This window comes from Phyllobates terribilis, unplaced genomic scaffold (assembly GCF_046119375.1).
Source record: "Phyllobates terribilis strain yellow unplaced genomic scaffold, ASM4611937v1 Scaffold_7__3_contigs__length_470593459, whole genome shotgun sequence".
In the NCBI taxonomy this organism is placed as follows: domain Eukaryota; kingdom Metazoa; phylum Chordata; class Amphibia; order Anura; family Dendrobatidae; genus Phyllobates; species Phyllobates terribilis.
The window spans coordinates 184,220,360-184,233,564 of record NW_027362767.1 but is presented as its reverse complement, the minus strand read 5'-3'; the positions used below and the strand labels follow the sequence as shown (position 1 = coordinate 184,233,564).

General features: G+C 43.2%; 1 protein-coding gene across 1 annotated transcript in view; it reads left to right on the top strand.

Annotated features, from left to right (window-relative positions):
• LOC141155461 (uncharacterized) overlaps nucleotides 1–13,205 on the top strand; it is a 62,821-nt gene that overhangs the window by 39,596 nt on the left and 10,020 nt on the right. The window contains exons 4-6 of the mRNA XM_073642327.1: nucleotides 56–199; nucleotides 2,541–2,669; nucleotides 6,232–6,489. Coding sequence (XP_073498428.1) covers nucleotides 56–199; nucleotides 2,541–2,669; nucleotides 6,232–6,489 — 531 coding nt within the window. The remainder of the gene's footprint in view (nucleotides 1–55; nucleotides 200–2,540; nucleotides 2,670–6,231; nucleotides 6,490–13,205) is intronic.

The window sequence follows — 13,205 nt, the reverse complement described above, 5'->3', positions numbered from 1 at the left end:
GAGATTTGGGTCAAGAACCGTTTAATAATTATTCTAATTCTATTCTCATTCATAGTTGATGAAACTGAACCAAAAATGGGATGAAATTTATCGCAACACAACAGAAAGGATGCATTATACAGCCAGGACATTGCAGGATGAAGTGCAGATCCTCAGGCAACATAGTGAGAAACTCAGCGTGAAGTTGGAGCATGAGCAGGTATAATAAATCCTATGATTGTTTGAATATGGCACACATGCACAAAAAAAGACTAATGCACAGTCATCTGTATGATCAGAAAGTAGACATGGGGCCTGATTGTCATAACTCAACTTTGGAGCTTGATCCAGTGCCCTATGGCTGTGGGTCGGTTTTCCTCTCCGTTGGACCACAGTCTGTGTTGTCTCTGTCCAACTGCTGATAATGCTCTTGTCTTTGCTTTGCTCTTTTGTTTCTGTGCAGGTGTTTTCACTTCCTCGTCTTGATTTGTCCAATCACATCTTGGGAGAGGCTATTTATACTCTCCTGGTACATGCAGTCTTTGCTGACTATATTGCAAGTTAGATGAATGTTTGAAGTCCCAGCTCCCCAGTCAAGGATTACCTTGCTGAGGTTTTCTCTATTGCTTCTCCTTTGGTTTCTTTGCTTGTTCCTCCTCCCATAACTCTTCCCATTTTGTTACATTTAGGGTTTGGAGATTTACACGTATACTGAAGGTCTTTTGAGGTTCCTTTCCTTTTCTTCCATCTTTCATGTATGATTGTGTGAACACGTCTTTAGCCCTGTGTCTCACCCTCTGTCTGTGTGCATTAAGTTCTGTTGTTGTGGTTTTGGACTACACTCAGTGTATAGTTGATGTTGCAGTTAAGGACACTCAGGGTCAGCAGACTTCTCTGCGGTCAAGCAGAGACAAATCAGGGTCAGGTTAGGGATTTGCCTAGTCTGTATTGGAACCTGTGGTGTGCAGGTTAAACATTTCCCCTGGTTTGTTTATCCAAGTGTGAGTGTTAGAGCTCAGTCATAACACTGATTCATTATTGCATTTGTTTTTGGTGTTTTTTTCCTGTTTTTCATTTGTACCTAATTCTTCTTTTAATTGGTGCTTTTTTTTAAAGTCTATTTTGTGTTCCCATTTTGTTTTTTTTCCCGCCGTTATGGGTGGAGTTTGGGGTTTCCAAAAGTTTGCAGCTTATTCAATTTTTTAAAAGTTACAAAATTTGTGACTCAAATATACAACAGATATTTAGTGCAAATTTTGCGCTATTTTAAAAGTCACAAAACTAGTCAAGCACATAAAATAAAAAACATTTTTGACTTTGCACAAAATTCATGAAGAGGGTGCACTATCGTGAAGAATTTGGAGTTCAAATGTCAACATATCATTGCAATGGCAATAGTCATCCATGTAGTATAATGCACAGCACAGTCATCCATGTAGTATAATGCACTCCCCATAGTCATCCATGTAGTATAATGCACAGCCCATAGTCATCCATGTAGTATAATGCACCCCATAGTCATCCATGTAGTATAATGCACAGCACATAGTCATCCATGTAGAATAATGCACAGCCCATAGTCATCCATGTAGTATAATGCACTCCCCATAGTCATCCATGTAGTAGTATGGCCACCGTGTACTCATTGATTTAAAAAAATAAATACACTGTGTGCAGAATTATTAGGCAAATGAGTATTTTGAACACATGATACTTTTTATACATGTCGTCCTACTCCAAGCTGCATAGGCTTGAGAGCCAACTACCAATTAAGTAAATCTGGTGATGTGCATCTCTGTAATGAGGAGGAGTGTTGACTAATGACATCAACACCCTATATAAGGTGTGCATAATTATTAGGCAACTTCCTTTCCTTTGGCAAAATGCGTCAGAAGAGAGATTTGACGGGGACAAACTTATGGTGTGACCCCCATGCTCCCCTGACCTCAACCCCATTGAGAACCTCTGGAGCATCATCAAAAGGAGTGTCTATAATGGCGGGAGGCAGTTCACATCTAAGCAACAGCTCTGGGAGGGTATTCTGTCCTCATGGAAAACAATTGAAGCAGAAACCATCCAAAACCTGACAAATTCAATGGACGAGAGAGTTCAGAAGCTCCTTTCGAACAAGGGGTCCTATGTGCAAATGTAACATCACCTAGAATAAAGTTTTGAGTAAAAACTGTTTGATTTCAGTTTCTAACAACCGGCTAATGCTTATAATTTCAAAAATGACCATTATTTTGTTCTTTATTAAAATGAAAAGGTTGAAAACTCTGCTGTGCATAATAATTTGGAACATGCATTTTGAGGGCAGTTTGAGTTTTTTATTGTTTTAAAAATATCCTGTTATCATAGGCAGTTTATACAAAAACCTTTCAGTTGTGCTCTAATAGTTATTTGACTGGAAAATTACAATGACTGCAATTCATATAGGTAATTTGGGAAAATCTGAGAAAATATTATTTGCATAATAATTTGGAACACAGTGTAATTAAATATTGATGTTGATGATTAGAATGTAAAGTCATTGATTTCCCTTTAATTGACTATTTTCTCAGAATAAGAGGGAATATTATGAGACTTCACTGGTTCAAGAGATGAAAAGAAATCAGAAGCTGCAGGAGTATGTGCGGCATATTGAAATTATGCTGCACTACAGTGCACTCTCTCAGTGCGGTGCCCATGGTGTAAGTGATATCATCTTTTAGATTAATTAAAAATAAATGGTAATTTGAGTTTAACAAAAAGAGATTTGCAGAATCCCAGTCTAGATGACACATTGTTAGTCCGCGGCAGCCGGATCAGAACACTGTACCTCATACTACTATCAGCGCTATCCCTTTCTTCTCTTCTCCTACTATCTGCGCTATCCCTTGTGCTTCTTCTCCTACTATCTGCGCTATCCCTTGTGCTTCTTCTCCTACTATCTGCGCTATCCCTTGTGCCTCTTCTCCTACTATCTGCGCTATCCCTTGTGCCTCTTCTCCTACTATCTGCGCTATCCCTTGTGCCTCTTCTCCTACTATCTGCGCTATCCCTTGTGCCTCTTCTCCTACTATCTGCGCTATCCCTTGTGCCTCTTCTCCTACTATCTGCGCTATCCCTTGTGCCTCTTCTCCTACTATCTGCGCTATCCCTTGTGCCTCTTCTCCTACTATCTGCGCTATCCCTTGGGCCTCTTCTCCTACTATCTGCGCTATCCCTTGTGCCTCTTCTCCTACTATCTGCGCTATCCCTTGGGCCTCTTCTCCTACTATCTGCGCTATCCCTTGTGCCTCTTCTCCTACTATCTGCGCTATCCCTTGTGCTTCTTCTCCTATTATCTGCGCTATCCCTTGTGCTTCTTCTCCTACAATCTGCGCTATCCCTTGTGCTTCTTCTCCTATTATCTGTGCTATCCCTTGTGCCTCTTCTCCTACTATCTGCGCTATCCCTAGTGCCTCTTCTCCTACTATCTGCGCTATCCCTTGTGCCTCTTCTCCTACTATCTGCGCTATCCCTTGGGCCTCTTCTCCTACTATCTGCGCTATCCCTTGTGCCTCTTCTCCTACTATCTGTGCTATCCCTTGTGCTTCTTCTCCTATTATCTGCGCTATCCCTTGTGCTTCTTCTCCTACAATCTGCGCTATCCCTTGTGCTTCTTCTCCTATTATCTGTGCTATCCCTTGTGCCTCTTCTCCTACTATCTGCGCTATCCCTAGTGCCTCTTCTCCTACTATCTGCGCTATCCCTTGTGCCTCTTCTCCTACTATCTGCGCTATCCCTTGGGCCTCTTCTCCTACTATCTGCGCTATCCCTTGGGCCTCTTCTCCTACTATCTGCGCTATCCCTTGTGCTTCTTCTCCTACTATCTGCGCTATCCCTTGTGCTTCTTCTCCTATTATCTGTGCTATCCCTTGTGCCTCTTCTCCTACTATCTGCGCTATCCCTTGTGCCTCTTCTCCTACTATCTGCCCTATCCCTCACGCCTCTTCTACTATCTGCGCTATCCCTTGCGCCTCTTCTACTGCTATCTGCGCTATCCCTTGTGCCTCCTCTCCTACTATCTGCGCTATCCCTTGTGCCTCCTCTCCTACTATCTGCTCTATCTCTTGCGCCTCTTCTCCTACTATCTGCGCTCCTTCTTGCACCTCTTTTCCTACTATCTGCGCTATCCCTTGCGCTTCTTCTCTTACTATCTGTGCTATCCCTTGCGCCTTTTCTCTTACTATCTGCGCTATCCCTTGCTCCTCTTCTCCTACTATCTGCGCTATCCCTTGTGCCTCTTCTCCACAGATTGTAGGAGAAGAGGCTCAAGAGATAGAGAAGATAGTAGGAGAAGAGGCAGAAGGGATAGCGCAGATAGTAGAAGAGGCGCAAGGGATAGCGCAGATAGCAGGAGAAAAGGCGCTATCCCTTGCGCCTTTTCTCCTACTATCTGCTTTATCTCTTGAGCCTCTTCTCCTACAATCTGTGCTACCCCTTGCGCTTTTTTCCTATCTGCGCTGTCCCTTGTGCCTCATCTCCTACTATCTGCTCTATCCTTTGCGCTTCTTCTCCTACTTTCTGCACTATCTCTTGCGCCTCTTCCCCTACTATCTGCGCTATCCCATGTGCCTCTTCTCCTACAATCTGCTCTATCTCTTGCACCTCTTCTACAATCTGTGCTACCCCTTGCGCTTTTTCTCCTACTATCTGTGCTATCCCTTGCGCCTCTTCTTCTATTATCTGCTCTATCTCTTGATCATCTTCTACAATCTGTGCTACCCCTTGCACTTTTTCTCCTACTCTCTGCGCTATCCCTTATGCCTCTTCTACAATCTGCTCTATCCCTTGTGCCTCTTCTCCTACTATTTGCCCTATCCCTCACGCCTCTTCTTCTACTATCTGCGCTATCCCTTGCACCTCTTCTCCTACTATCTGCGCTATCCCTTGTGCCTCCTCTCCTACTATCTGCTCTATCTCTTGCGCCTCTTCTACTATCTGCGCTCCTTCTTGCGCCTCTTTTCCTATTATCTGCGCTATCCCTTGCACTTCTTCTCTTACTATCTGCGCTATCCCTTGCACCTCTTCTCCTATCTGCGCTCCTTCTTGCGCCTCTTTTCCTACTATCTGCGCTATCCCTTGCGCTTCTTCTCCTATCTGCGCTATCCCTTGCGCTTCTTCTCTTACTATCTGCGCTATCCCTTGCGCCTCTTCTCCTACTATCTGCGCTATCCCTTGCGCCTCTTCTCCACAGATTGTAGGAGAAGAGGCTCAAGGGATAGCGCAGATAGTGGGAGAAAAGGCGCAAGGGATAGCGCAGATAGTAGGAGAAGAGGTGCAAGGGATAGCGCAGATAGTAGGAGAAAAGGCGCTATCCCTTGTGCCTTTTCTCCTACTATCTGCTGTATCTCTTGAGCCTCTTCTCCTACAAACTGTGCTATCCCTTGCGACTCTTCTCCTACTATCTTCTCTATCTCTTGCTCCTCTTCTCCCACTATCTGCGCTATTTCTTGCGCTTCTTCTCCTACTATCTGCTTTATCCCTTGTGCCTCTTATTCTAATATCTACTCTATCTCTTGTGCCTCTTCTACTATCTGCGCTTATCCCTTGCGCCTCTTCTCTTACTATCTGCGCTCTTTTGCGCTTCTTCTCCTACTATCTGCGCTATCCCTTGCACCTCTTCTCCTACTATCTGCACTATCCCTTGCGCTTCTTCTCCTACTTTCTGCAGTATCCCTTGCACCTCTTCTATTATCTGCGCTATCCCTTGCGCCTCTTCTCCTACTATCTGCACTATCCCTTGCGCTTCTTCTCCTATTTTCTGCACTATCCCTTGCACCTCTTCTATTATCTGCGCTATCCCTTGCGCTTCTTCTCCTACTTTCTGCACTATCCCTTGCGCTTCTTCTCCTACTTTCTGCACTATCCCTTGCACCTCTTCTATTATCTGCACTATCCCTTGCACCTCTTCTCCTACTGTCTGCGCTATCCCTTGTGCCTCTTCTGTTTCTAGGCTCCAAGATATCATTAAGTTGCAGCATGGCACATGCATGACATCTCGGGAGCCTATTAATTAGAAAAGGTCCCAGGGATGTCACAGGTAGTAGGAGACTCGAAGTGCTCTGGTTCACTAGTCACAGACAACCAATGTGGCTGCTGCACCAGGTTCCTGCAAATCTTTATGCTTCGCTCTAAATCTAATACAGATGAAATGAAGCATTAGATTATCATATTAAAAAGAGCCCTGGTGATTTATGATGTCACTCCTATTATATTTCCTACCAGACCAAAAAAGAGAATATCCAGTCAGATCTTCCTGCAGCCATTTTTCCTGCCGTCATGACGCAGCAGAACTATAAAGAATGTTCTGATAATTTTTCTGAAAATTGTGAGCAAGTTTCCAAAAATTGTCTGACAAGTCAAGGCCACAAACTACCGAACAAGACCCATCGCTGCCAGAAAAATAAGCAAGAAGTTAAAAGTGTGACAACCGAGCAGGACATTATTCAACTAAAGGAACAGCTGCAAACTCTGAAATGCCAGGTAATCATAACATGGCTCAATCTATTGCCTCTTTCAGTTGCGTGCACCAACATCAGAAGTGGACTCCAGTTGTGGGCTGAAATGCATTTCTGTCTGAATTTACCGCACATTGTGTTGCAGATTTTGATTAATTTTTCTATTGCACTCTGCAGTGTCCAATTCAGCTAAAGGGAACCTGTCACATGAAAACTTAGTATAAAACAGCAGATATGGGGTTAATCTGCAGGCTAGTAACACTCTGAACCTGCCCGGCACCCGTACTGACATTTCCGCTGCCAGGAGTAAATTAAATCTATTCCCCCTGCAGCATTCAGCTTTCAGTCATGAGGGCGACACTGGTTCAGTCGTTGCTTTGTGTATAGAGAGCGACAGCTGTAACTGCTCCCGGCACTGACTGACAGCCGGCACTAAGGCTGAGGCGCTATCAGTCGGGGCTGGGGGGCGGTTTAAGCTGCGGCTCTCTATACTCAGAGTAATGACTGAACCCGTGCCGGCACCGTCCCGGTCATACACACCAGTGTGCATTATCTATGTACTAGAACAGTAGTCCCCAACCTTTTTGACCTTGAAAGACACATTCACCTCTGGGAGAAGATTGTGAGCTACATCCAGCTCCTGCCACCCTCACAATAGTTGCAACAAAAGTCCCCATTACTGGTATAATGATATCCAAAGCTTTTCCACAGAAATCACCCCTAAGATCCAGGGGTTCCCACAATCCCCCCATTCATTATTCTCCCATCAAGCACTTCCACCACACTGTCAGATCCAACTTCAAGCACCTCCTGTGTCAGGTAGTATCATCCTGCCTCCAGCTTACCATACTTAAATTATCTCTGAACCCCTATCCAAATCTGCTCTTCTGTGCAGGGCTTCTCACAAAATTCACCATTTTGAGATCTGCTCTTCATACCTGTTTGCTAGACCTAGAGGTAATTCACCAAACTGGCAGACAGCTGCGAGCCACAATTCATGGGACTGCGAACCACATGTGGCTCCCGAGCTACAGGTTGGGGACCCCTACACTAGAGCATGTTAATTTCTATTCATCAGCGATTTAGAATCATAGAATGGTAGAGTTGGAGGGGACCTCCTGGGTCATCTGGTCCAACCCCCTGCTCAAAGCAGGATTCACTAAATCATCTCAGACAGATGTCTGTCCAGCCTCTGTTTGAAGACGTCCATTGAAGGGGAACTCACCACCTCTCGTGGCAGCCTGTTCCACTCATTAATCACCCTAACTGTCAAAAAGTTTTTTCTAATATCTAATCTGTGTCTCCTCCCATTTAGTTTCATCCCGTTGCTTCTAGTCTTTCCTTGTGCAAATGAGAATAAAGATGATCCTTCTACAATGTGACAGCCCTTGACATATTTGTAGACAGCTATTAAGTCTCCTCTCAGTCTTCTTTTTTGCAAGCTAAACATTCCCAAATCCTGCAACCGTTCCTCATAGGACATGGTTTGCAGACCAGTCACCATTCTGGTCGCTCTTCTCTGAACTTGCTCCAGTTTGTCTATGTCTTTTTTAAAATGTGGTGCCCAAAAATGTACACAGTATTCCAGATGAGGTCTGATCAAATAGGAGTAAAGACCGATAATGACTTCACGTGATCTAGACTGTATGCTTCTGTTAATACATCCCAGAATTGTATTTGCCTTTTTTGCTGCTGCATCACACTGTTGACTCATGTTCAGTCTATGATCTATTAGTATACCTAAGTCTTTTTCACATGTACTGTTGCTTAGCTCTATTCCTCCCATTCTGTATATGCTTTTTTCATTTTTATTGCCCAGATGTAGTACTTTGCATTTTTCCCTGTTAAAAACCATTCTGTTGTTTGCTGCCCACTGCTCCAGTTTATTTAGGTCTTTTTGAATCCTCTCTCTCTCTTCTCTAGTATTAGCTATCCCTCCTAGCTTTGTGTCATCAGCAAATTTAATCAGTTTACCCTCAATTCCTTCATCTAAATCATTGAGAAAGATGTTGAACAATACAGGTCCCAGGACGGAGCCCTGTGGTACCCCACTTGAGACATTCATCCTGCTGGATGTGAAGCCATTTACAACCACCCTTTGAGTCCGATCACTAAGCCAGTTATGAATCCACCTAACAGTTGCCTGGTCCATTGCATACTTGGTCATTTTTTCAATAAGGATGGTGTGAGATACTTTGTCAAATGCTTTGCTGAAGTCAAGATATACTATATCTACAGCATTTCCCTGATCCACCCAGTCAGTGATTCTGTCATAGAAGGAAATTAAGTTAGTCTGACATGACTTGTTAGTTACAAACCCATGCTGACTCTGGTTAATCACTTCATTCTTATCCATGTACTTACATACATGTTGTTTAATAATTTGTTCAAAGATCTTTCCTGGTATAGAAGTCACACTCACCGGCCTATAGTTCCCTGGGTCCACCTTCTTCCCCTTTTTGAAGATAGGAACAACATTTGCTCTTCTCCAGTCTTCTGGGACTTCTCCTGTTCTCCAAGAATTTTCAAAGATTATGGAGAGTGGTTCTAAAATTTCTTCTACGATCTCCTTCAGTACTCTGGGGTGTAATTCATCTGGACCTGGAGACTTGAACTCATTTATGTTAGCTAAATATTCCCTCACAATCTTTCTGTTTACAGATAACTTGGATTCCTCTATTCCTTTAAAAGGACAGTGAAGATCAGTTGATGTTACATTTTCTTTCTGAGAGAAAACAGATGCAAAATAGGAATTAAAAAGTTCGGCCTTCTCAACATCCTCTCTTACCATTTCTCCATTTTCATCCTGTAAAAATCCTATAGCATCTTTGACTTTTCTTTTACTTTTGACATACCCCCAAAATCCTTTTTTATTGCTTTTGACATCTCTTGCAAGCCTTAATTCATTGTCAGCTTTAGCTAACCTGATACGTGCCCTACAGGATCTGCAGACTGCATTATAATCTTCTTTAGATATGCCTCCCTCTTTCCATTTAATAAACATTTCTTTCTTTCTTTTTAGCATGTGTTTAAGTTCTGTGTTCATCCATCCTGGTTTCCTTAAATGCTTCCCATTCTTCCTACTTTTCAGGATTGTTAACGATTGTGCTTTGAGAATCTCATTTTTAAAAATTTCCCATCCTTCCTGGACATTTTTGTCCTTAAGGACATCCAGCCATTGGATCCCTCCTATTCTCTTTCTGAGTCTCTTAAAATCTGCCTTTCTAAAATCTAACCTTGAAGTTTGAGTCTTCACATGTCTTCCTCCTCTAGTTATCCAAAATTCTATAATAGCATGATCGCTGCCTCCTAGGGTCCCAGCCACCTTTACCTCCTCAACCATTTCCTCCCTGTTTATAAGGATTAGATCCAAAGTAGCAGATCCCCTTGTTTTCTCCCCTACCTTTTGGAAGATAAAGTTGTCAGCAAGAGAGGATAAGAATTTGCTTGACCTGTTAGTTTTACTTGAGAGAGATTCCCAACAAATGTCTGGATAGTTGAAATCTCCCATGACCACTACGTCATATTTTTTGGAGAACTTGGTCATTTGATACATAAAGAGTTCATCCATATCTTCAGCTTGCCCAGGTGGCCTGTAGTAAATGCCTACAATGGTGTCCTTTCCGTTGTTCTCTCCTTGTATTCTTACCCAAACAGTTTCCACAGAACTCCCAGTCTCTGAAGCTTCAATCTCTGTGCAGATATACGCTTTTCTAACATACAATGCAACACCTCCTCCTCGTTTATCAAGTCTGTTTCTTGCAAATAAGTTATATCCTTTTAGCCTTTTATTCCAATCATGTGTATCGTCCCACCAAGTTTCAGTGATTCCAATGACATCATATTCCTTTTCCTGCATTAGTAGTTCCAATTCTCCTTGTTTGTTGCCCATGCTTTGTGCATTTGTATAAAAACATTTTAGTTTGTGATTGGTTTCTCTTCCTCCCATATTTTTATTATTTAGATTTTTTTGTCTTTGTTCTTCTTTTCCACTTCCAGTAGCAGAGATCTCAATAGTATTTGTCAGCTGTATGGCTTTTTCTGGCCTTTTGCTTCCCTTCCCACATTGTTCTAGTTTATAGCTCTCCTGATGAGTGTAGCAAGGCGACTTCCAAATACATGTTTTCCAGTCTTCGTAAGGTGCACCCCATCTCTAGCAAGTAGTCCATCGTATAGGTAATTCATTCCGTGATCCAGAAATCCAAATCCTTGTTGACGGCACCATCGACGTAGCCAGTTGTTCACCTGTAGAATCTTATTCCACCTCATTGTTCCATGGCCATCCACTGGGAGGATGGATGAGAAGACCACCTGCGCTCCCAATTCTTTCATTTTCTTGCCTAAGTCTTCAAAGTCACTGCAGATGGTTTCCAGGTCCTTTCTTGCGGTGTCATTTGTCCCCACATGTATTAGCAGGAATGGGTAGTGATCTGTAGGTCTGAAGAGTCTTGATATCCTGTCAGACACATCTTTAATTTTTGCTCCTGGAAGACAGCACATTTCTCTTGAGGTTATGTCTGGTCTGCAGATAGCGGCCTCTGTTCCTCTTAACAGGGAATCCCCCATGACCACCACTCTCCGTTTTTTCTTCACAACATTCTTCTTTCTCCATCCAGGAGGATTCTGAGGGCTTACAAGGTTATTCATTGCTGGCAAAGTCTTATTTTGCTGTATTTCTTCATGGTTCTCCTGCGTGAGAGCCTGGTACTGGTTCCTGAGCAGTATGGGTGCTGACTGCCTCTCGATCCTCCTGCTTCTGTGGGTCACATGCTTCCATTCCTCTGTTTCGTCAGGTGCAGTTCGAATTTCTTCTCTTTCTGAATCATGAAGAGATAATTCTGCTCTGTCTAAGAACTCTTCACCTTCCTTAATGATTTTCAAGGTAGTTAACCTCTCTTCTAGATTTCGCAACTTTTCCTCCAACAGGGACACAAGCTTGCATTTCTGGCATGTGAAGTTTGGCTTTTCCACTGGCAAGTTTGTGAACATGTAGCAGGATATGCAGCTCACCAAATGGTGCATTACACCAGAAACGCGTTGATCGCCCGGTCAGTTCTGACCCCCGAATCATGGACTGTGCACCTGTATATCAGCCATACCTTGTTTTGGTTGGATTTAAACTCATTCCCTGATAAAAGATTACGCTTTATTCTGTGGAGCTGGATCCTTTCCCTATGCTAAAGCAAGAGTGCACGAAGCACCCAAAAATTGCATTTTTTTAAAAAAAAAAACTAAAGGCAATAATTAAGACACTAAAGTTATTTTTTATAATAGAGACTAACTCCCTTAGGTGACTGGATACTTAGTTTAATCTATATTTGGAGGAGGACCGAATTCCTTTAACATTGTCCATATACAGATGTACCCAGCGTTATCCAAATGGTCATCTAGTGATGCAACTCCTGTTTTGTGCTAGTTACATAGAGCGTCTCTGAAGAAGAAAAAAACAAGAGGAGGCTTTCTCCAATGTGATACCATAGATGACAATGATATATTTACTATAAGCACACCGCGATCATAGACCAACTCCACAGCTCGATCTCCGCCTCTGTAGGAGACGGTAGGACAAAGACCATATAAACCAGATCCTTATTTTAGGCACTGCCAGCTGCACTTGAGGTAGACAAATCTACTTTTATTGAAAGAACACATTGCTTTTCCATGCTAAAATGTCCTTTAGGCGCGTTACTGGGAGCCAGCCTGCATCCTGTTACCCAATCTATTACATTGCTCACAGCGACTAAGCACCCAGGTAACACTGCAGCTCGCTACCTCCTCAAGACACAAGCGGGGTCTACACAACGTAAAAGGAGTCTGTCCCACTAACACTGCACACTATATTCCTGCCGACTCCCTGACCCAGCAACTATGTAAGCCCTGCTCTCTGCTGTATATCACACGCCTGATGAAGACTTCAGGAACTGACACGCAGTGAATGTATCTCCAACTTTATTGTTTCAACCAATTAATATTTATTTATCTGAACTGCAGTTTATTTCTAACTGCAAGTAACAACCAGCAGCGTCCAGAACAGATAATTGCTTCAAATCATCTTTCTATTATTCATATCCAAAGTGTAAGATCAGCATCACATAGATAGTGTAGGAGAAGTACATTGCCTGCTTAGAGCACCACAGGGTATCAGAAGTGAAATCAGCAGCCGAACTTTACTAGTGATGTTAGTTTAGGAGCCGATCACGCCGTGTCCTGCAGCCCTCCAGGACTGAGATGTTCCTCCAACATAACTGTTCAGCTAAAGCCCCACTCCAGTGTGTTCATTTCTTACAGCGCTGCAGGGGTTGTCACTAATGTAAGTTTCCTGCCCCCAGTATTATACTCCCCTGCCGCCGTCTTCATCTGTTCTCTGTGCCACTTGTGATCTGCTGGACGCTTCAGTGTTTGCTGAGGACCGGAAGTCACAACTCAATGTAAGTCAATGAGGCCAGAACAAGGCCAGAACCAGGCTCATAGACTTACACTGAGAGCTGGTGACCATTACCTCTGACATCCGGTCAGGAGCTGTGGTCACAAGATGGGGGATCGGGAACGAAGCAGCATCGGGAAGAGCTGAAGAGGGCAGCTGGTAAGTGTAATACCAGGAGCAGGGAACTTACATTAGTATCATCACTCCATACAATATGAGGTATGAAGCTCTGACCTCCTGTCACACAATGTCCGTCTTTGTAGATACAATGAGACAGATTTATCAGTAGTCTCTTATTCTTAGACAGTGCAAACTTA